Below are 24,005 nucleotides of genomic sequence, written 5' to 3'. Positions count from 1 at the left end.
TGAACCAGGTCGCCCGGGTCCTGGACCACAAGGAGCATGTTGTCGGCATATGCCAACAGGACCAGCCGCACCTGACTGGCTCGGTCAGTGTCCAATTGAGCCGGACCAGACATTCCCCGCATGAGCTAAAAAGCTTCCGTTAATCAAGGCTGACTGTGTGGGCCAGTTACCAGTAGAGGGGGCCAGTGTGCTGCATTGAGCAGATGGGGGTCACACTTATTTGAAAACCTAAACATTGGCGTGGAGGGGTGTTGGGGGGGGTGCCTGTCAGTGGAGATGGGGCACCTCTTTCTCAAAGCCCCACTCCAGTTCAGCTAGGAGTTCGGGGGCTGGAGGCAGAGATCAGTGTGGGAGATTCTCTGTCCCCTAAATGTTTTTTACACCCAGAACACAAGAACTGGGGCCAAGCATGCTGGGTTGAGGGGATCCAGCTGAGGAATGAACAGCCAGAGGGCACTGAGTGAATGCAGAATGTGAATGGCTCCAAGACATGCTGCCAAACCTTCCTCTGTGAAAAGGCCTTTACACCATAAGAATGATACTTGCAACTCTGACCCCCTCTATTCAATAAGCCCCAGAGCTGACCCTTCTACCCCCAAATCCCACCACTCACCCCATTTCTACCCAATAAACCCCAGAACCTTGTGACATCTGTTGGCCTTTTTACAGCATTAAAAATAGACCGTTTCCCCTCGTTTTTGTTGCTGCTCCAGGACAGTACTTTGCCATTCATCCCATGGCTCCTTTGGAACCTCTCGTGAAGTATCTGGGCCAAAGCCTTGTTACAAGTTCAAAGAAACGATGTCCACCACTTCTCCTTTAGTCATTATTTTATTGACACACTCGAAGAATTCTAGCAGGTTAGTGAGGCATGGTTTCCCTATGGGGAGGCTGTGCTGGTTAGACACTAGCATATATCACTATCTTCTAGCTGTTTGGTAACTCTGTTTTTGTTTGTCTGAACCAGATTTAACAGATATAGAGAGGTAGGGCTCACGGGTCTGTAATTCCCATGATTGCCCCAAACAGCTTTGGTAAAATCACTTGCAAAAGACATAAGAGAGTCTTTTGCCACCACACTCTGCGTTGATGCAACGATTTCTGGCCGAGGAACTCAAAAGCTCTTTACTCATGGATGAATCCTCACTAGCCCAGATGGACATGGAGAGGGGATGTCAGTGGAAGGGCTGCAGAGGGAACCCAGGAGTCCAGACTGCCAGGCTCCAGGCCTAATCATAAGACTATCAGGGTTGGAAGGGACCTCAGAAGGTCATCTAGTCCAACCCCCTGCTCAAAGGAAGACCAATCCCCAGATTTTTACCCCAGTTCCCCAAGTGGCTCCCTTAAGGATTGAACTCATAACCCTGGGTTTAGCAGGCCAATGCTCAAACCACTGAGCTATCCCTTCCCTCCAAAATCAGAGGCTGTCAGGGACCTTAGGAGGTCCAACCCCCTAGATGCTGCCTAGATTATTGTGTTAGAAAATTAAAGCTTTTCCCAGAAAGCGGCTCATGCTTATTGAGGTTGTCTGCCTATCTGCCTGAGAGCAGAAGGAACGACTATCATTCCCTGCCTGTATCTGCTCTACAATATTTTGCTTAGCCTAGGTGCTCTCATTATAACTGCACATTAGTGAGGGGAGTGCCTTCAAACTGGGGCTGCCAGACTGTATCAAACCCGGGATTCCTCTGGCCCAGTGGCTTCTCTCTGACACTGGGCTGGCACCAGATGCTGCAGAAGAAAGTGAGAGGAACCCATGTTCGGGATCATCTACCCATATGAATGTCTCATCCTAAATCATAATAGCTAGAGATCACCTTAAACCCTAGAACTTGAGGTTTAATATCCCTTTCAAACCCACTTCTTTATCATTTACTATCATACAGGTTTGTTAGCCACATAAACATCCAGTCCCTCTTTGAATCTGGCTAAGTTCTCAGCGACAGCAGCATCCTGTGGCAGGCAGTTCCACAATCCAGTAACACACTGTGTGGACAAGTCCTGAGGAATTGGTGGAGGGCTGGAACCCAGTTTTGCAAAAGGACAAAGATGGACACGCAGGTGAGGGACCAGCTAGAAAAGGAGGCTAGGCACAAAGATCAGGAATTTGAAGAGCTTAAAAGTCTCTAGTTTCCCTCTATAGCGCTTTGAATAGAGGAAGAGGCTCTCAGTCTTTGGCAGCCTGGTGATTAGGGCTTTGCTGGCTTCCTGAGCCAATCATGAGTTTGAAGCTTGTGGAAACTGTCCATTTCTTCCCACAATTACTTGCCCGTCTCTTAGGTCCTTTCTGATTCACAACAGCCCCTCTCCTTTCACCCTGTGGTTAACAAAATTACTTAGCAGTCTTCTTAGTCATTAGACCCAAAGCACAATCTCTCATTTCCCCCTCTTCCTTAATAACAAAACTCCAGAGGAGTCAGCAAAATGAGTTTAGTTCCAGTGTCAAAGATTTGCTAAAGATGAGAGTTGTACAATGGTCACCCAACAGACAGTGAAATCTCAGCCACTTGGAATATGCAGAACAAGGCTGGGCCAATACACTGTTTGGTCAGTCCTGCATTGGACGGGGAGGCAATGGAAAGCAGTACATGTAAGTGATGTAAACCAGAGACTGTCACTGACTGTGTCTGTGCAGCACCGGGTGTGACTGGGCCCTGATCCCACTCGCTGTGTGTCTGTGCAGTGCCCAGCATGACAGGGCCTGATCTCAGTCGTTCTGTGTCTGTGCAGTGCCTGGCATGACAGGGCCTGATCTCGGTCACTGTGTGTCTGTGCAGCGCCCAGCATGATGGGGCCTCATCTCGGTCACTGCGTGTCTGTGCAGCACTGTGTGTGACAGGTCCCTGATCTCAGTCACTGCGCATCTGTGCAGCGCCTGACACAACTGGCCCCTGATCTCAGTCACTGCGCATCTGTGCAGCACCCCGCACAACTGGCCCCTGATCTCAGTCACTGCCTGTCTGTACAGTGCCCGGCACAACGGGGCCTGATCTCAGTCACTGCCTGTCTGCGCAGTGCCCGGCACGACGGGGCCCTGATCTCAGTCACTGCCTGGCTGTGCAGTGCCCGGCACGACGGGGCCCTGATCTCAGTCACTGCCTGGCTGCGCAGTGCCCGGCACGACGGGGCCCTGATCTCAGTCACTGCGTCTCTGTGCAGCACCTAGCATGACAGAGCCTGATCTTGGTTTGCCTCCATGTGCCATGGCTGGATCCTGCTTCCCTGATGGAAGGAATCAACCAGGGTCATCCTGATGCAAGATAGGCTGGGAACTCCAGCATGTCCATGGGGTGTCCTAGTGGTCTCCATATTGGGTCCCTTAGCTCAGAAGGGAGAAGGGGGAAGCACAGAGGGCTCCCAGTGTTGCCCTGGCTCCTGGAGATCCCATATGGGGTCCATAACTGGAGATGGGGCTAAATGATCCCCATATGCGGGGGACCCCAGCTCAGGTGGGCCTGCAGACTCCCAATACAGGGCCCCCGGCTCAGGTAGATCCCAGCACAGCTCCCCTAGCTGAGATGCGTCCTCTGATGTTTGCTGAAAGCTGAGCTCCAGCAAAAGCTCTTGCCGCACTGGCCGCACTGGTAGGGGCGCTCACCAGTGTGGGTGTTCTGGTGCTCCAGCAGGTTGGCGCTCTGGCGGAAGCTCTTGCCACACTGGGGGCAGCGGTAGGGGCGCTCACCAGTGTGGGTGCGCCGGTGCTTGATGAGGTGGGAGTTCTGGCAGAAACTTTTGCCGCACTGGGGGCAGGTGTAGGGGCGCTCGCCGGTGTGGGTGCGCTGGTGCTGGATCAAGTTGGAGCTCTGCCGGAAGCCTTTGCCGCACTCGGTGCAGCGGTAGGGCCGCTCCCCAGTGTGGGTGATCTGGTGCTTGGCCAGATAGGAGCCCAGGGCGAAACTCTTGCCACAGATGCCGCAACGGTGGAGCTTCTGGCCGGCGTGCGTGCGCCGGTGCTCCGCCAGATTGGAGCTCTGGCTGAAGATCTTGCCACACTCAGGACACTTGTAGGGTTTTTCGCCGGTGTGAGTCACCTGGTGCCGCAGCAGCTTGGAGCTCTGGCCGAAACTCTTGCCGCACTCAGGGCACTTGTATGGCTTCTCAGCCATGCGACAGCTGCGGCGGTGCTCAGCCAGCCGGCAGCTCCACAGGAAGCTCAGGCCGCACTGCGGGCAGCGGAAGGGTTGCTCTCGCTGGTGGTGTCGCAGGCCGGCACTCTGGGCATAGCCCTTGCCGCACTCGGAGCACTTGAAAGGCTTCTCCTCCCCGTCGGCGCTGTGCCGGGCACGCCGGTGCCGGGCCAGCTTGGCGCTCTCCAGGAAACACTCCCCACAGTCGGAGCAGGTGAAGGCCTCGTCACCAGCGTGGGTGCGCTGGTGCACCAGCAGCGTGGCATTTTGGTGGAAAGCCTCCCCGCACTCAGAGCATCGGTAGGGCTTCTCTGCACCGTGCTGGCTGGCCCGATGGGCAGCCAGGGCAGCACTCCAGCCAAAGCCCTCCCCACACTCCCCACAGCGGTAGGGGCCTTGGCCGCCAGTGTGGGTGCGCTGGTGTTTGGCCAGGTCCGAACTGACCACAAAGCTGCGTCCACACTCCAGGCAGTGGTATGGCTTCTCGCCGGTGTGGGTGCGGCGGTGGGTCACCAGCGTGGACTTGCGGCCGAAGCTGCGCCCGCACTCGTCGCAGCGGTAGGGCCGCTCCCCGGTGTGGGTGCGCTGGTGGTGCACCAGTGTGGAGCTCTGGCTGAAGCGGGCGCCGCACTGGTGGCAGCGGAAAGGCTTCTCGCCGGTGTGGATGCGCTGGTGCTCCAGCAGGGTGGAGCCACGGCTGAACTTCTTCCCGCACTCCGGACAGCTGTGGGGCTTTTCACCAGCATGAGATTTCTGGTGCTCCAGCAGCGATGAGCTCCAGGTGAAGGCTTTGCCACACTGGTGGCAGCGGTAGGGCCGCTCCCCGGTATGGACCCGCTGGTGTTTGATTAGGTTGGAGCTCTGGGCAAACCCCTTGCCACACTCGGAGCATCGGAACGGCTTATCCTCCGCATCGCAGGCCTGCTCACCTACACCTGCATCACGCCATCTACCCTGTGGCCTCTCAGAGCTCCCGCAGGAATCGTCCCCTTCGGAGTGGGCTGAGAATGGCCCTTCTGGCTCTCCATCATCGGCGTCCTGCTCCTGCACATCGTCAGCCTCCTCATCCTCACTCAGGGCCCCATCATCTGGCAGAAGGAAAAGAGAGAGGGAATCCAGACACACGTCAGTCACACCAAGAGGAGGAAGTATCTAATGGGGAGGGAGGGCCCTGCACCGAGAATCATAGGTGTCAAGGCCAGAACAGCCCACTGTGCCCATCCAGCCCGGCCTCCTGCCTCCCCCAGGCCAGAGCACCTCCCCAAACCATTCCTGCCTCCAGCCCAGTAACTCCTGGCTGAGCTAGAGTGGAGCTTGGAGGAAGACACCGCTGGGGTTGGTCAGGAATTTTAAAGGTGCAGACCCAGGGCTCCCAGGCTCCCTGGAGGAACTGGCAGCTACCACAGTACAAAGAGTAAATAAAAAAAAAAGGGGTCAAGCAATGTAAATGAAAGGCAGCAAATTCTAAACCTTTTTCCCCTGGTGTATAAATAGCCCATGGAACGCATTGCTACCAGATGTAGTGGAGGCTGAAAGCTTAGCAGGAACCAGAGCAGGCCTGGCTGTCTACGTGGATAACAGGAACATCCAGAGCTACTTAATGCTAACGGCTTGAGCCGATCTCTAACTATTAGAGACCACGATGGGATCTAACATGGCGGCAGATTAGCCCCAATTTGCTACTACAGGTTCTCCCACCTTCCTCTGCAGCATCTGGCGCAAGCCACTGTCGGTGACGGGAGACTGGGCTAGGGAGACCTGGGAGCTGATCCGGTCTGGCGACTCCCTACGGTCCTGCTCCCACTGCCGGTTCTCTTCCAGAATTCCTCACCTGTCAGGACAACTCTCAGCTCCTCCCGCTCATCTGAATCAGCGTCACATAGCTCCTCCTCTCGCTCCATCCACGAAAACTCGGCCGAGTGCACCATCGGGAAGCTTGGGCATGGGAAAAGAAGACAGTAGATGCCCATTAGCATGGGTGAGACACTGGACCCCAGATTGAGGCTGGTCCCCACAGGAGACCCGACACCCAGAGGGGAGCTGACAAAGTTGACACATTTTTGTGAGCCATAAATCTGTTCCAGCTCAGGCCCTGAAACCACCCTGTCACAGGGCAGCTGCCTCTTTAAAGGGAGATGGGTCTTGGCCCCACTCAACTGTCCCGGGGATGGGGGAGGAGGAGGAATGGAAAAGGCCATGTGACCCGACTCAGGCCTCTGGGGCAGATAAGGAAGAAGCCTGGGAGTGTCAAAGCGGGAAGGCATGGGAGGGGGATTGGCAGGGCTGCAAGCAGTGAGAAGGCTGCTGCTGCAGGGGACACAGGTGGAGAAAAGACTCCAGCTCGGTAAGGGGGACTTCAGGCTGAAGGCCTGGGAGTGGCTGGATGAAGAATCAGGAAGGATGGATGTATATAAACCTCAAAATATATCAGCTTCCGAGTTAGATTCTCAGGGCTTTATTTTGTAGCCGTTTATGATAACAAGCCAGCCCAATATGGGAGTTACTGGTTCCGAGAAAGCCTCTGAGAAATGACTGAAGAAAGAGAAACTATGGCTGCAGGGCCACGCCACGCCTCAAGGGGGAGCTGTGGAGGCAGAGACCGTTAAACCCCCCTATAAAGCAGCCTGATCCTTTATTATTAATGTAATTCGCACACAGCCCCTGCCCAGAAGAGCTTACAGTCAAAACAGACAAAGGGCAGGACAAGACCCTAGGCACAGCGACTTGCCTAAGGTCACCCAGCAAACCAGTTTTAGAGCTGGGAATGAACCTGGGTGTCCTGTGTCCCAGACCCGCATGCTAGTCGTTAGATCCCAGTGACTCTCAGCGCTGCACAGGATGGAAGCTCCACCCTGCACTGGACCCCCGTTATTTCAAAGCGGGGGTCCATACAGGTGTAAGGGTCAGATCACATGATCAGGCCCCACACATGTAGTTAGAACCTTTCCTCTGTGACTCAGGCTTTAGCTAGATTTGGGGTTAAGCAGCAATTCCAGCCCTGGTGCAAATCTCCCGTGTAAACCGGGGAACAAGTTGTTTCCATAAACCACCAAGATTTGTATGTTTAACTCTGCTTCTGAGCAGGCTCCACCGGTGAAAACACAGGGCCACTGTCTACATGGGATGAGGGTCAGGGGGCAGATCATGCGCTTCACAGCGAGTGCCTTACAATGAGCATTCAGTCCCTGAGCTGGGAGGTTGCTTTGGCCTGGCCTTAAGGTTACAGATGACTGAAGAGATTCTGGCTCTTCAAATCCACGCCCTGACCAGCCCCTTTGCATGGTTCCCACACAGCTTGCGGCACTGGAACAAGGAACAAATTGCAGAGACCGGGAGAGGAAAAAACGGGGAAGAACAAATTGTTGGCTGTAAATAAATTGGCCCATAATTCTGCCAACCCAACGAGTTCAAAGATGACGAGTCAGGCCCCCCAAAATATCAGAGCATCTTAAAAATGAGATAATTTAATATAGCTACATTTTTTTAAATTCTGCTTTTTGAACCTTTAAGACCCCACCCCCACATATGACAAGAGCTGGAAATATACTCTCTCCTCCCCTCAACACAAAAGCTGAGATTCTCCCATAATACATGGACCCAGTTGCTGGGGCTTTAAGGGGAAAAAGAAAAACAGTTAAATATTATCATGAAGCTTGTAGTAAAAAAATTGCCAGAGCTGGCAACACGGGGTGAACGAGTTATTTGATGCAAATAAAGTGGCCCAGCTACAGCACATAGGAATTACTGGTGTGTCTAGCCCAGTCTCTTCTCTCTGACAATGCCCAGGACTTGATACTGCAGAAGAAGGTGCAAGAAACTCCACCCTTTATAAATTCATGAATTTTAAGGCCAGCAGAGCCCATCGGGCCCATCCAGTCCAGCCTCCTGCCCAGCCCAGGCCAAAGAATCTCTCCCAGGATTCCTGCCTCTGGCTCAATAACTCCTGGCTGAGCTAGAGTGGAGCGTTGAGAGAGAAACGCCCCATCTCCACTGATGGAAAATCCATCCCGTTCCTAGGGGAGCATTAATTCTGCTCCCTGGTAAACACTGGCTCCCTAATCTTAGCCTGAATTAGTCTCCCTTCAGCTCCCAGCTATTGGACCTGGAGATTAAAGAGCCCTCTGCCCTCAGAAATCCCCTCCCTGTGTTGGTGCTTAAAGACCGGGATCACATCAGCTCTTAAACTTCTCTGAGTAACCCGAATACACGCAGCACCGTTAGTCTCTTCATGGACAACAGGTTTTCCAGACCGTGAATCATTCTTGTGGCTCTTTTCTGAACTGTAACAATTTCTCAGCATCCTTTCTGAAGTGTGGGCACAGTATCCGAGAGTGGTCTGAGCAATGCCATAGAAAGAGGTACTCGATATTCCCCTGCTTACATAGCCAAAGATCAAGTTTGCCCTTTCAGTACAGTATTGCACTGGGATCTCCTCTGCCGGGTGTTTTCACCCGTCCTTTCTAGAGTCACTGCTTTCCAGGACACAGGTTCCCATCCTGACTGTGTGACCCATAGTCTTTGTTCCCATGAATGACCATGCATGTGGCTGGCTTCCAACGCACACTGTTCAAATAGACCCATGTTGCTTGGTAAGCTGGGCTCTTTCTGTGTCCCCACCACTAGCTGCCACTCCCACCTATCCTTGTGTCGTCTACACATTTTGTCAGCAGTGATTTTTATATCTTATGATTCATGTTGCAATTAGAGTTTCAGGTAGAGGACACAGGGACAGACGCCTCCACCCCTGGCTAATAACGGAGAGCAGAAGCAGATTGCGTAAAGATGCCCGTATTATCATTATACTGTGGGTGCCTGTCCAGCACCCACAATTGGAGGCGGGTTTTCCAGGTACTTAAATCAGTGGTTAAATTTCCTAGAGCACTCAGCTTGCAGCAGCTCCCACTGAGAACAGTTAACCCAGAGTCCCCCTGGCCCTAGCATTTTGCGGGTATGTCATCTGTACTTCACTGTGCGGTTGGTGTGTCCAGTTAGACTGTAGGCGCTTCAGGGCAGGGACTCTCATTGTGTGTCTGCGCAGCACCCAGCAGGACTGCGTCTCACACTCGGTCACTGTGTCAGCCCACGACATGCCTGGCCTAACAGGGCCCTGATCTTGGCCATTGTGTGGCTGTGCAGCACCCAGCAAGACTGGGCCCCATATGTGGTCACTGTGTACCTGTGCATGACAGGGCCCAATCTCAGCGGAGATCTAGACTATCCTGTAATACAAATATATAACAACAAAAAGATTGCCTCTTGCCTCTGAAAGGTCTGCAGGGGCCTCACAGATTATTCATATTTAGTACTGATATCATAATAGCACCAAGAGACCATAACTGAGACCAGGGTCCTGTCCACTGCTAGCACTGCCCAGACTTGGAATCGCTGGCCCAATAAGGGCTTCCTGAGTAACCAGCCAAAATCATTCTCCTCATTTTACTGTTGGAGAAACTCAGGCCCAGGCAGAGTCCATGACTTGTCTGAGGTCACCCAGAAAGCATGTGGCAGCAGGAACTGAACGCAAGTCCCCACAGTCCCAGGCCTAGACCATCACCCCAAGGCCCCCCTGGCAGAGCAGTAAGACCATCACATTCTCGGTCCTATAAAGGGCAAACGGGCTTGGGCCATTACCTCTCCTCGCTAGGATCCTCCAGTGGAAAGGGGCCATTGCTCTCAGTATCAACCAGAAAGTCAGGGTACGTCACAGACTCCACCTAAGACAGGAGAAACAAGGGAGTGTGGGGCGATTTACACTGGCCTGGTGGGACGGGGTAGCCCCGCTGAGATGTCCCACTGAGCCAGCTCCTCAGAGAGAGAAAGCTCCCAGCTCCAAGAGCCTCTGTGCTGGAAAGGCCCACAAACACCACGGGCCCCTGCCCCACAGGAAAGCGCACACACAGGGTCCAGGGTAAATATCACAATCACATGCACATACACACAGACCCTTTCTCCAGTGTGGAAGGACCACACACACAAGCATCCTGGGATAAGTTACACACACTGGGGTCTGGGCCAAATCACACACACCTGCACAGACAAACACACTGGTATCTAGAGCACATCACACATGCACATACATGGATGCGCACGTGCACACACACAGGTCCCAGGGTAATTCACACACACTGGAGTCCTGGAGTAAACGACACAGGCATGTGTGCAGACACACTGTGGTCCCAGGAGTAAATCACACACACACACACACACACAAAGGTCCCAGGAGTAAATCATATACACACACACATGCTGGCGCCTGGGGTAAATCACACAGCGTCCCTCTCTCTTACACACGCACACCACACACACGGCAGTCTCAGGGGAAATCATGCATGCACAGACACACACACTAGGGTCTGGGGTAAATCACACAGGAGCACACACGTCCCAGGGGTTTATCACAGACATGCACTGGGATCCTGGGGGCACAGCGCACACACACACACACACACACAGGGGTCCTGGGGGCACAGCACACACACACACACACACACATATAGGGGTCCTGGGGGCACAGCACACACACACACACATAGGGGTCCTGGGGGCACAGCGCACACGCACACACACACACACATATAGGGGTCCTGGGGGCACAGCACACACACACACACACACACATATAGGGGTCCTGGGGGCACAGCGCGCGCGCACACACACACACACTGGGGTCCTGGGGGCACAGCGCGCGCGCACACACACACACAGTGGGGTCCTGGGGGCACAGCGCGCGCGCACACACACACACAGTGGGGTCCTGGGGGCACAGCGCGCGCGCACACACACACACAGTGGGGTCCTGGGGGCACAGCGCGCGCGCACACACACACACAGTGGGGTCCTGGGGGCACAGCGCGCACACACACACACACACACACACACACACACTAGGGTCCTGGGGCACAGCGCGCGCGCACACACACACACAGTGGGGTCCTGGGGCACAGCACGCGCGCACACACACACACAGTGGGGTCCTGGGGGCACAGCGCACGCGCACACACACACACACACACACTGGGGGCACAGCGCACACGCACACACACACTGGGGTCCTGGGGGCACAGCGCACATGCACACACACACACACACACACACACACACACACACACACACACTGGGGTCCTGGGGGCACAGCGCACACGCACACACACACTGGGGTCCTGGGGGCACAGCGCACACGCACACACACACTGGGGTCCTGGGGGCACAGCGCACACGCACACACACCCACACACTGGGGGCACAGCGCGCACGCACACACACACACTGGGGTCCTGGGGGCACAGCGCGCACGCACACACACACACTGGGGTCCTGGGGGAACAGCGCGCACGCACACACACACACTGGGGTCCTGGGGGCACAGCGCACACGCACACACACTGGGGTCCTGGGGGCACAGCGCACACACACACACACACACACACTGGGGTCCTGGGGGCACAGCGCACACGCACACACACACACTGGGGTCCTGGGGGCACAGCGCACACGCACACACACACACTGGGGTCCTGGGGGCACAGCGCACACGCACACACACACTGGGGTTTACAGGGGCCACACACTCTCGCGCGCACACTTGCTGGTGTGGGGCTGGGGGCACAGCGCACACGCACACACACACACACACACGGGGGTCCTGGGGGCACAGCGCACACACACACACACACTGGGGTCCTGGGGGCACAGCGCGCGCGCGCACACACACACACACACACACACACACACACACTGGGGTGCTGGGGGCACAGCGCACACGCACACACACACTGGGGTGCTGGGGGCACAGCGCACACGCACACACACACACACACTGGGGTGCTGGGGGCACAGCGCACACGCACACACACACTGGGGTCCTGGGGGCACAGCGCACACGCACACACACACACTGGGGTCCTGGGGGCACAGCGCACACGCACACACACACACTGGGGTCCTGGGGGCACAGCGCACACACACACACACACACTGGGGTCCTGGGGGCACAGCGCACACACACACACACACACACTGGGGTCCTGGGGGCACAGCGCACACTCACACACACTGGGGTCACAGCGCACACGCACACACACTGGGGTCACAGCGCACACGCACACACACACACACTGGGGTCCTGGGGGCACAGCGCGCACACACACACACACACACTGGGGTGCTGGGGGCACAGCGCGCACACACACACACACACACTGGGGTGCTGGGGGCACAGCGCGCGCGCACACACACACACACACACACTGGGGTGCTGGGGGCACAGCGCGCACGCACACACACACACACTGGGGTCACAGCGCACACGCACACACACTGGGGTCACAGCGCACACGCACACACACTGGGGTCACAGCGCACACGCACACACACACACACTGGGGTCCTGGGGGCACAGCGCGCACACACACACACACACACTGGGGTGCTGGGGGCACAGCGCACACGCACACACACACACGCACTGGGGTCCTGGGGGCACAGCGCGCGCGCACACACACACACACACACACTGGGGTGCTGGGGGCACAGCGCACACGCACACACACACACACACTGGGGTGCTGGGGGCACAGCGCACACGCACACACACACACACACTGGGGTGCTGGGGGCACAGCGCGCGCACACACACACACACACACACACTGGGGTGCTGGGGGCACAGCGCACACGCACACACACACACGCACTGGGGTCCTGGGGGCACAGCGCGCGCACACACACACACACACACACACTGGGGTTTACAGAGGCCACACACTCTCGCGCGCACACTTGCTGGTGTGGGGCTGGGGGCACGCGGGGAGCAGGCGGGTCCTGTCCCCCCCCGCACGCCCCTTCCACAGGCCCCGGCCCCGGGCAGCGCCGACAGGCTGCAGCAGGCCGCAGGGCCAAGCCAGCACCGGCCCCTTTGTCCGTCCGCGCCGCCGCTCTCGTCTCGCCTCGCCCTGCGGCTTCCCCGCCGCGCCCCCGAGCCCGGGGCGTTCCCCGCCCTGCCGCGGAGCCTGGCCCGGGGTACGAACCTGGGCGGAACAGAAGCGTGGGGGTGGCCTGGCCTAGCCCCCCACCCAGGTCGATCCCTTGGTGCACCAAGTGGGGGGGGGCGGGTCTCCGCAGCTCCCCCACTACAGCCTCGCACCCTGATCCCGCTGCTCATGGGGCCCCTAGTGCACTCAAATCGGGGTGTCCGAGTCCTCCTGTTCCTCCCCATACGGGCCCCTCCCTGGGGCACTGCATCCAGCTGCTGAGCTCCTGGCATCTCGCCCCGCTCCCTGGGGCCCTAAACCTGGGTGCCGAGTGCATGGAACTCACCTTCTCCATATCCCCCCCGTGCTCAGCGCCAGGGCCTGCGAGGGGTTAAAATCCACAGACAATGCTGGGACTGGGAGGAAGGGGGCTGTGTTGGGGGGAGGGAAGAGGCTCCTCCTCCCTACTCATGCCATTGGCAGATCTCCCGGCCCCATCAGGAGCAGGCAGAGCAATTGATTTGCCTGCGTAGCGTGTGTCTACTCCAATGCCCCATTGCTCAGGCTTTTTCCCGTGCCCCCAGTGTTTCTGGGTGATCAGTAAGTACCCATGTGAGAGCCTGTTCCCTCCCATTCAATAACTGGGGTACTGGGTGGGACACCCATTTCCAGCTCTGCCACTGACCTGCTGTGTGACCTTGGACATGTCACTTCCCCTCTCTGTGCCTCCATTTCCCCTCCCACTCCTTTGTCTGTCTGGTCTGTGTACAGTGTAAACTCTTCAGGGCAGGGATTGCCTAACACCGCGGGGCCTAGTGCCTGTAGGCACTTCCGCAATACAAACCACCGATGCCTTCTGCACAGTCCCCAGGCTCAATCACTGTAGTGGCTTCTCTACAAGTCCTTACAGGCTGTTTGTTAGCGCGTGCTGTCTGGCTGAATTTAATTAATGCCTGCCAAAGCATAGCAAGCCTGGAGTTAATTAGATTGAGCTCCATAATTCCATGTTTTATTGCACCTTTAAAGTGTAATCTAGGCAAAGCCAAAAAATCACTACATCCCGCCTCCAATCCAGTGCTCTGAGCTACTCCAAAATATTCTCTTGTGTCTGGTCATTAACCCAGGTAGTGAGCTGCCTCTTTGTGGTTTCTAGATGCATGTGCAATGGTTAACCACTAGCCTACGACCCAGGGAGACCTAGGTTCAAATCTCTACTGTATTACAGACGCCCTGCGAAACCTTGTGCAAATCACTTAGACCAAGTCTATACTAGAAATTGTTTGCTGACACAATTTATTCTTACAAATAAGTGCTTTTGCTGACATAGCTTGTATTGGTTCCATGAATGAAATAAGGTTAACTGACAAAAGCATTTTTATGCCAATATAATTGTGTCTAGATGAGGGCTTTTGTCTATATAGATTTTTTTTAAAAAAAATTGCACTCCTAATTGGTGTTACTAAGCCAGCAAAAGTTTCTACTGTATACTTGCCCTCAGTTTCTCTGTGCCTCAATTCTCCATCTGTAAAAACAGGAATATCTCCCAACCTCAAAAGAGTGTTGTGAAGATAAATAAATTAAAGATGTACTTAGTTACGATGGTGAAGGCGGACCCTGTAAAGTATCTGAGATAGACAGACATGAAAACTATGTTCTTAAGATTGCAAAGTCAGATACACAAAAAATAGGAAATGCTAGAGTTAAAGTTACTTGACATTAACTCTGCCCTTTGTGCACATGCATTAAAGGGCAATCTCTCCAAGGTGCTCTCTCGGCATTTATACTTCTGGTGACATGGACTGTCACTTATCATCTGTCTGTACAGTACCTAGGGCAAATGCAACTAATAAATAATAATTGTAATGAGGCCCAATGTGATTGAGACCCTTAGGAATACCACAATATAAATGTTAAATAAAACCAGCAGCAATAGTTGAATTTTTCCAAGCTAAAAGCATTTCTGTTAAAAACCGCCTTTAGAAATATAAATATTTTGTGAAAATTTGAGTCAAAAATGTTCATTTTAAAAATTCTTAAAAATTATTTCAACATTTTAATAAAAGACACTGATTGTGTTTTCCAAAAACAAGGCATCTGGTAAACAAAAAAAATCAGTAATATTTTTGATTTAAAAAAAATTAAATTGTAAAGAATTTGCAATAAATTGCAAAAAATACAAATTAAAATTAGATCAGTTTCAAATACTTTGAAACAAAAAATTGACACTTTTTCTTAAAATGGATTTATCAGTCCTAGTTGTTAATCAACATTTATATTCACTATATTAATAATATATTAATGCATCATATACTTTTTTCTCCAATTGGGGCAGAGTTAAGGTTGCACAGATAACCCTAATTCTGATATTTCTTATTTTTTGAATGCTTGACTTTGTAACTTTAAGAAAATCCATTTAATAGTTTTGCAGAGTAGCTGGAGGATATAGTTTCCTAGATTTTTTTTACAAAAAATGACACAAAACTACCCAGAAATTCCAACATGTGGAGTCGTAACAACCCCAACATCTCCAGTGGAATTTGAATCCAGGCTTTGAAATAAATATCTAAGTGTCAGCTGAATGTTATTTACTTTGATGTGTATGGTCCTAATAGTGATCTGCTGGTTTCTTTTCCTTGTTTAAGGTAATCAGGACTCCTGGGTTCTATTTGTGGCTCAAGGAGCGGAGTGGAATCTAGCGGGTGAGAGCAGAGGGGTAGGGTGCAAGTCAGGATGCCTGAGCTCCAGGCCCTAAAAAGAGGTGAATTCTAGTTGTTAGAGCACTGGACTGGGGACTCAGGATTGTTGGATTCTATCCCTCTCTTGGGATAGGCAGTGTGGTCCTGTAGGTTAGAGGAGTAGGAACTGGGAGTCCTAGCTCTTGCCTGTGACCTTGTGCAAGTCATATCCCCTCTCTGTGCCTCAGTTTCCCCTTTTATAGAACAGGGACAGTGATAATCCTTGTAAAGTGCTCTGAGGAACACAGATGATAACTGCTGCCTGCAGAATATTACATTTGTGTTTACCACAGATCTCAGTAACTGCTGGATATGCTGAGTAAGGAAAACAAGGCAGCTTTGAGCCCATCACTTTATGAATCCTATGGAGCACATGCTCCAACGTACTGCATGTGGGGAAGGATATCTCTAGGGTTTGTACTAACCTTGCTTTCCTTGCAGAGGTGATGAAGATGCAGCTATAGAAAGCTCAGCCTCCATCCTCGGAGTCTGTCTTTGGGTTTGTTAATGTCCTTGCTCTTACAGATTGTCCCAGTTGTTATGCAGACAGATGGGGAGTGTTGGGGGCAGTGACCAAACCATCAGACAGGTGGGATTTGCAAGGAGGGGCATCTTTGGGTATTCCCAACTAGTACATTTATTTTTCTTCCAATGTATTAACATTGTTTTCCTTGTCCCTCCCTTACTGCTGGGACTCTACGCACCCCACCAGCTTTTTCCAAACCAACCCTCTGACAAATATCACCCAAAGTGAAAGGCCAGGCACTGAGCAGGATATAGGAGACCTGAGTTCTGTTCTTGGCTCTGTCACCGAACTGCTGTATAAAGTGAGCTCTTTTGAGCTGAGACTGTATCTCACCTTGTGTCTCTGCAGCGAGGGGGCCCCAACCTCAGCCACTGTGTGTCGACGCAGCACCACAAACTATGAAGCCTTAATCTCGGCCACGGTGCGTCTTGGCAGCAACAGAGCCAACATATCATTCATCGTGTGCTTTGCAGCCCCTGCTTGTCATGTGTCTGTGCAGTGCACAGCATGGCCAGACTCTGATCTCTGTCACCACGCAAAGCGCTCAGATACTACAGTGATGGGTGCCATACGTCCCTCAGAGAGATGTGTCTGTGCAGGACCCCACATGACAGGGCCCCAATCTTCACGGGGCCTTTCAAGCACTACTGCACTATAAATAATAGCAATCATAAATTAAGTCTTCCACCAGTCAACCTCCCGCAACCTACTCTGCTGTAGAAGCCTGGAAACAAAAGCTTTGAAAATCCCATAGCAATCCCGTTGGAGCACTGGGCTGGAGTCTCAACCAGCCAGGATCGTATCCAAGCTCGTAGTCCACTTAATCTATCTGGCAGCATGACCAGAATGAGATTCAGGGCAGGTGAATGCCTGGAGTGTGTTAGGGGTTGGATGGACAGGCAGAGGGGTGAAACGTATGGGGAGAGACAGTTAGATAGATAGGTGCATATGGTGATAAAAAGACAGAGGGGCAGTAGGAGGATGAACAGGTGGAAAAGTAGGGCTAAGGAAAGACAGACAGTGTAATGTTTATGGGGATGGGGGGATGAATAGATGAAGGGGCTTGTTGTGTTGTTATGGAATGGATGGATGGACAGACAAAAGGATGATGTGTATAGGGAGTGATGGATGGAGAGAGTGGGGGAACATATGATTAGATAGATAGATTAGATAAAGTATGTCTGGGGTTGGATAGAAGACCAATGCTAAGGTGAGACAGACATAGTGGTTTTGGAGATGCGTAACCTGTCTCCTTCTCTATCCAGGAGAACAACGCAGAAGTCCTATCATCTCTGCATTGCAGTACTGCTGTTAAGTTGTGGTGCTGGGGCCATCCCCATCTCACATGTACCGGGAACCCTCAGCTGCACCTCAACCTCTTGTTATAGTAAACTCTGCCTCTTGTCCCCAACTAAGCTGGCGCTGTGCGCTTTCTGCAAGCCTCTGGCCTCTCCTTCTTGCTGCACCGCTGATGAGAAATGAGCAGCCCCCTGCTGCGGAAGGCCTCCCCGCATCCCGCACACCGGTAGACCCTCTCAGCTGCATGGAGCCTCTGGTGCCTCGTCAGGTTGGAGTTGCGCCCAAAGCTCTTGCCACACTGGTGGCAGCGGTGGGGTTTCTCGCCAGTGTGGATCTGCTGGTGTCTTGTTAGGGTGGAGCTCTGGCTAAAGCTCTTTCCGCACTCGCTGCACGTGAAGGGGCGTTCACCACGGTGAATCACCTGGTGGATCAGGAGGTGGGAGTTCCGGACAAAGCTTTTCCCGCACTCAGTGCAGTGGTGGGGCCGGTCCCCTCGGTGGATCCGTTTGTGTCTCAGCAGGTCAGAGCTGCGGCAAAAGGTTTTCGCACACTCAGCACATTTGAAAGGCCTGGGCTGGGGTTCGGGTGTCCCGAAGTCTGGTATGGTAGGGGCTGGTTCCACCTCCCTTTTCCCAATGGGGCTCCCATGCTGCCTCCCCACCCTGCGCTGAGTCCGTGATGCCTTCCCTTTGTATCTTCCCAGGGGCACCCTGCGTGGCCCTGACATCTCTGTCTCCTCCCGCTGGGGACTTGCGCTTGGCACCTCCAGCTGGGGACTTGCGCTCAGCACCATGTCACCTGATGGAACGAGAGGAGAGAGAATCCAGAGATAAGTGTGTGAATGTGTGTGGGGAGGGGAGGAAGAGAGATGTGTTGCCAGCTTTCATGATATTTGCTCTCAAAGCGCCCAGTTCCTGTAGTCATATGATTATTGGAAAATCTTCATTTTTTTAAGTGAGTCAATTTCTAGCCCTACTGTTTGAGGAGAAAAGCTGGAAAATGTTAACCCCTAATGGCTCAAAATCCAGAAGGTGAGTAAACAGAACCCAGAATGTACTAGTATTTTAAAAAAATCATGTTTTTTAAGCCACTCACATGATTTTGGGGTTTGCGATATCTGTAAAGGGGACTGCAACTGCTAACAGATCTGAAATTTACAGTCAAACTCACTCCCCCCTCCCCACTGCACACACAGTGAACCTTTTTCAAGAAGGGAGCAATTCAGCTATTGTAAAACTCAGTGGCGGTTGGGCGACTGACTCCTTCAAGGTCCATCATTAGTCAGTATTTTCATAAATGTCTTGGATAATAGAGGAGAGAGTATGCTCATAACATTTGCAGACGACACCAAGCTGGGAGGTGTTGTAAGCACTTTGGTGAACAGGCTTAGAATTCAAAATGAATTTGTCTGAATTCAACAAGATGAAATTCAATAAAGATAAGTACAAAGTACTTCAATAAGGAAGGAAAAAAATCTACACACAACTACAAAATGGAGAATAACTAGCTAGGTAGTAGCACTGCTGAAATGGATCTGGGCTTATAGTGGATCACAAACTTAATACAAGTCAACAATGTGATGCAGTTGCAAAAAAACGCTAGTATCATTCTGAGGGGCATTAACAGGAGTGTTATATGTAAGACACAAAAAGTAATTGTCCTGCTCTACTCAGCACTGGGGAGGCCTCAGCTGGATACTGTGTCCAATTCTGGACTCCTGCTCCTCCTCTGTGTCCTCCTCTGGATTCCTCAATGATGTGGACAAACTGAGGAGAGTCCAAAGAAGGATAACGAACATGACAAAGGGGTTAGAAAACCTGGCCTATGAGGAAAGGTTAAAAAACTAGTCATGTTTAGTTTTGAAAAAGAAGACTGAGAGGGGAACCTGATAACAGTCTTCAAATATGATAAGGGCTGTTATAAAGAGAATTGTGATCAATTCTTGTCCTACCTTCAGTGGACATGGAGAACAAGTAACAGGCTGAATCTGTATGAAGGAAGATGTAGGTTAGATATTTGGAAACTTTCTAACTATAAAGGTAGCTAAGTTCTGGAATAAGTTTCTGAGGGAGGTTGTGGAATCACCATCACTGGAGGTTTATAAGAACAAGTTGGACAAACACCTGTCAGGGATAGTCTAGGTTTACTTGGTTCTGCCTCAGCACAAGGGACTGGACTTGATGATTCTCAAGGTCCCTTCCATCCCTATATTTCTATGATTATATGAGTTTAAGGTTTGCTCTGAGAATGAAAAAGGAATTTATTTATAGATTTTAAGGCCACTATGTGAATACCCTCACCTACAGGTCAAAACCCAGAAGTGGTGGTGGTGTTATAATAGGACAGTGCCATCCTAATGTATCTGAAGAAGCAAGGAGGTATTCCCCATTCCTGACATTCACAGCATGTGAACCTCCCAAATAACTTATATCCCAGACATTGCAAGGTATCTACATGCCAGATATGGTAAACATTCATATGCCCCTTCCTGCTTTGGCCACCATTCCAAAGGACATGCTTCCATGTTGGTGATGCTCGTTAAAAAATAATGCATTAATTAGATTTGTGACTGAACTCCTTGGGGGAGAATTGTATGTCTTCTGCTCTGTGTTTTACCTGCATTCTGCCATATATTTCATGTTGTTGCAGTCTCAGATGATGACCCAGCATGTTGTTTTAAGAACACTTTCACTGCAGATTTGATGAAACACAAAGAAGGTACCAATGTGAGATTTCTAAAGATAGCTACAGCACTTGACGCAAGGTTTAAGAATTTGAAGAGCCTTCTAAAATCTGAAAGGGACGGGGTTTGGAGCATGCTTTCAGAAGTCTTAAAAGAGCAATACTCCGATGTGGAAACTACAGAACCCGGACCATCAAAAATGAAAATCAACCTTCTGCTTGTGGCATCTGATTCAGATGATGAAAATGAACACGTGTTGGTCTGCACTGCTTTGGACTGTCATCGAGAAGGACCCATCACCAGCATGGACACATGTCCTCCGGAATGGTGGTTGAAACATGAAGAGACATATGAATCTTTAGCGCATCTGGCACAAAAATATCTTGCAACCCTGGTTACAACAGTGCCATGTGAATGTCTGTTCTCACTTTCAGGTGACACTGTAAATAAGAAGCAGGTAGCATTATTTCCCGTAAATGTAAACAACCTTGTCTGAATGATTTGCTGAACAAGAAGTAGGACTGAGTGGACTTGCAAGCTCTAAAGTTTTACGTTGTTTGTTTTTTTAGTGCAATTATATACAAAAAAAGTCTAAATTTGTAAGTTGCGCTTTCATGATAAAGAGATTGCACTATGGTACTTGTATGAGGTGAACTGAAAAATACTATTTCTTTTGTTTATCATTTTTACAGTGCAAATCTTTGTAATAAAAATAATCTAAAGAGAGCACTGTACACTTTGTATTCTGTGTTGTAACTGAAATCAATATTTTAAAATATAGAAAAACATCCAAAATATTTAATACATTTCAATTGGTATTCTATTGTTTAACAGTGCAATTAAAACTGCAATTGATCATGATTTTTTGAGTTAATCATGTGAGTTAACTGTGATTATCAACAGCCCTACTTTGTATATTTTGACATGTGTGGATAATTTGTGTTTTAACTGTTATAAGCTTTAACTTTTTGAATATTTGTGTCTATTGTCATTTAATAATTACTGCCTGCTGCCCAAGTTGTCTGACTCCCCCATAATTTCCTGCAACTTTGAAAATTTAAATCTATAAAAACAAAAATACTTAAAAACAAACTATTATCTGTCCAAATGATTTAAAAAATGAAAATCAAATTCTGCAAGCCTAATTATGATACAGTCTTTAATTACATGATCACATACACTTTTTTCCACAGGACCCCTTGTCATAAACAGATGGCTAAGGGTTAATGTTCTTTTACCTGTAAAGGGGTAACACCAGTAACCTGAAACACCTGACCAGAGGACCAATCAGGAAACAAGACTTTTTCAAATCTGGGCAGAGGGAAGTTTTGGGTGTGAGTTCTTTGTCTTGTATCTGTGCCCTCTCGGCTCTGAGAGTGATTTTTCTATCTCCTGGCTTTCTAATCTTCTGTTTCCAAGTTGTAAGTACAAGGATAGTAAGACAATAGGTTTATATTGTTTTCTTTTGTATTTACATGTGTGTAGTTGCTGGAATGTTTTAAATTGTATTCTTTTGGAATAAGGCTGTTTATTCATTTTCTTTAAGCAATTGACCCTGTATATTGTCACCCTATACAGAGACCATTTCATGTCCTTTTTCTTTCTTTTTATATAAAGCTTTCTTTTTAAGACCTGGTGGAGTTTTTCTTTAGTGGGGACTCCAGGGAATTGAGTCTGCAGCTCACCATGGAATTGGTGGGAGGAAGAAGTCAGGGGGAAAATCTCTTTGTGTTAGATTTACCAAGCCTGACTTTGCATTCCCTCTGGATGAGGGGGAAGAGAGATTAGATCTCTCGGTACTTGTGTTTCCAGGACTGGAAGCAGGGAATCTCCTAGGGTCATCCAGGGAGGGGAGCCTGGGAGGAAGTAACAAGGAAACAAGGGGAGGGGGTTATTTCGCTTTGTTGTAAGACTCAAGGCATCTGAGTCTGGGGGTCCCCCAGGGAAGGTTTTGGGGAGACCACAGTGAGCTAGGCACTGTATAATTCCTAGCTGGTGGCGCAATTACCAGGTCCAAGCTGGTAACTAAGCTTGGAGGTTTTCATGCTAACACCCATATTTTGGACACTAAGGTCCAGATCTGGGAAGAAATGTTATGACACCCCTGCCTCCTTTAGTACATAGGATGGTCTGTGCTGTGGGGATGAGTCAGGTTTTGTAACAAAGGAAGCTGTAGGACAGTTGGCTCATTTGTCGCCGAAGTCAGAAGGTGTACAGAGAATGAGGCAAGGGATTTAAGAAGAGAAAGGAAGGTCTCTTGGTTGAGACAGTTAAATGCTGCCCTAGAGAAATGGATTCTGTTCTTGTCTCTGCCATAGAGCTCCTATGTGATGCCGGGCAAATCACTAAACCAAATTTTCACAGGTAACCATTGTGTGTTCCTCATTTTGTGGGTCCCCAGCCTGAGTCAGCAGGGGTCAGAGCTGCAGATGTGCTGAGCATTCAGCAGCAACTTGGATCAATAGCTGTGCTTTGATAATATCAAGTGCTATAAAAATGCTAAATAACCTGGGTCTTGGAATCTCAAATTGGAAACCCAAAATTGGTAGAGACTTTTTGACAACTTTGGCGTTCATTCCATAGATGGAAAGTGGGATTACCTGTATGTGGGATCTCTGGGAAAAAGTGGGATAATTCCATAGATCCATTTCAGGGATTTATGAAGAGAAATTCATTAACATTTGTAAAAAAAAAAAAAAACAAACCCTAAGATATATGATGAAAGCAGCATAGAAAAGCCCATGAGGAAATTAATAATTCTGTATTCAATGCAGGGTTTGGATGGTGTACAGTGAATAGTCTCTGAAGCCCCACTCTGAAGGAGGATAAAAAGAAATATTAACCTACCCATCCTGTGTTCATCATCCAACATGTGCTCTGAATGAGACAGGGGGCCTGTGGAAAAAAACAGTATGCAATAATGTAATTAAAGAGTGTATCAAAATGTGTATGCATGAGGACAAATTATAGGTTAATTGATTTTAAGGCTTGGAGTGACTGTTATGATTATCTGGTCTGTCCTCCTGCATAACCCAGGTCAGAGAATTTCACCCAGTGATTCCTACATTGAATCTCTGTGCATGTTGATCTCTAGTCAGCATGTTGGGAGCTTAGCTTCCTACATCAGATGCTCTGGATGCCTCCCTTGTAATCTGGGAGTTTGGCTTGAGCAATTGCTGCTCACTTGGGTATTAACTTTTCCTTTCTAATTTTTGAATAGTGATATAAATCCCCCAGACTTTGATGTTTTTTGCCTCATAATGAAATATTGATCCTAAAATCCCCTCAAATTGTCTAATTATTAAATATTGATAGAAAAATCTCAAAATTCACGTTTTCCCTCTCTAATTAGTGAAGGAGATAAAATCCCCTCAATTTTTGAGGGAAGCTGTTGCCCTGATTTAATTATCCCAAAATGGGGGCAGAGGGGCTTAAACCCCCTAAGGATCAACTTTTTCTCTTATCTTCGAGGCAGGGTCACAGGTAGAGAAAGGGAAAGCAGGAGTCCCTGAGGTGGGATTGGCTACCCAAGGAGTTATTCCAGAATACTTTCATATGTGGAAACTCTTATCTCAGAAAAAGAGTACTTTGACCCTGTATAGTCCAATCCACCTTTGAAAATGGCTTAAACTAAACAGGAACAAGGAGGCACTCTTCTCTGGCATA

The 24,005-nt window shown here is 50.4% G+C and overlaps 1 protein-coding gene across 1 annotated transcript in view; it reads right to left on the bottom strand.

The window, feature by feature from the left end:
* Window positions 1-812: 812 nt before the first annotated feature.
* Window positions 813-24,005, bottom strand: part of LOC127051385 (zinc finger protein with KRAB and SCAN domains 5-like) — a 32,428-nt gene continuing 9,235 nt past the window's right edge. Inside the window, exons 4-10 of the mRNA XM_050953649.1 lie at window positions 23,187-23,234; window positions 19,608-19,643; window positions 17,781-18,454; window positions 12,890-13,153; window positions 9,759-9,841; window positions 5,959-6,062; window positions 813-5,215 (exon numbers count right to left, since the gene is read on the bottom strand). Of these exons, the coding sequence (XP_050809606.1) occupies window positions 3,510-5,215; window positions 5,959-6,062; window positions 9,759-9,841; window positions 12,890-13,153; window positions 17,781-18,454; window positions 19,608-19,643; window positions 23,187-23,234 (2,915 nt within the window). The 3' untranslated portion in view covers window positions 813-3,509. The remainder of the gene's footprint in view (window positions 5,216-5,958; window positions 6,063-9,758; window positions 9,842-12,889; window positions 13,154-17,780; window positions 18,455-19,607; window positions 19,644-23,186; window positions 23,235-24,005) is intronic.

This window comes from Gopherus flavomarginatus, chromosome 5 (assembly GCF_025201925.1).
Source record: "Gopherus flavomarginatus isolate rGopFla2 chromosome 5, rGopFla2.mat.asm, whole genome shotgun sequence".
Classification (NCBI taxonomy): domain Eukaryota; kingdom Metazoa; phylum Chordata; order Testudines; family Testudinidae; genus Gopherus; species Gopherus flavomarginatus.
This window is presented reverse-complemented; position numbering and strand designations above follow the sequence as displayed.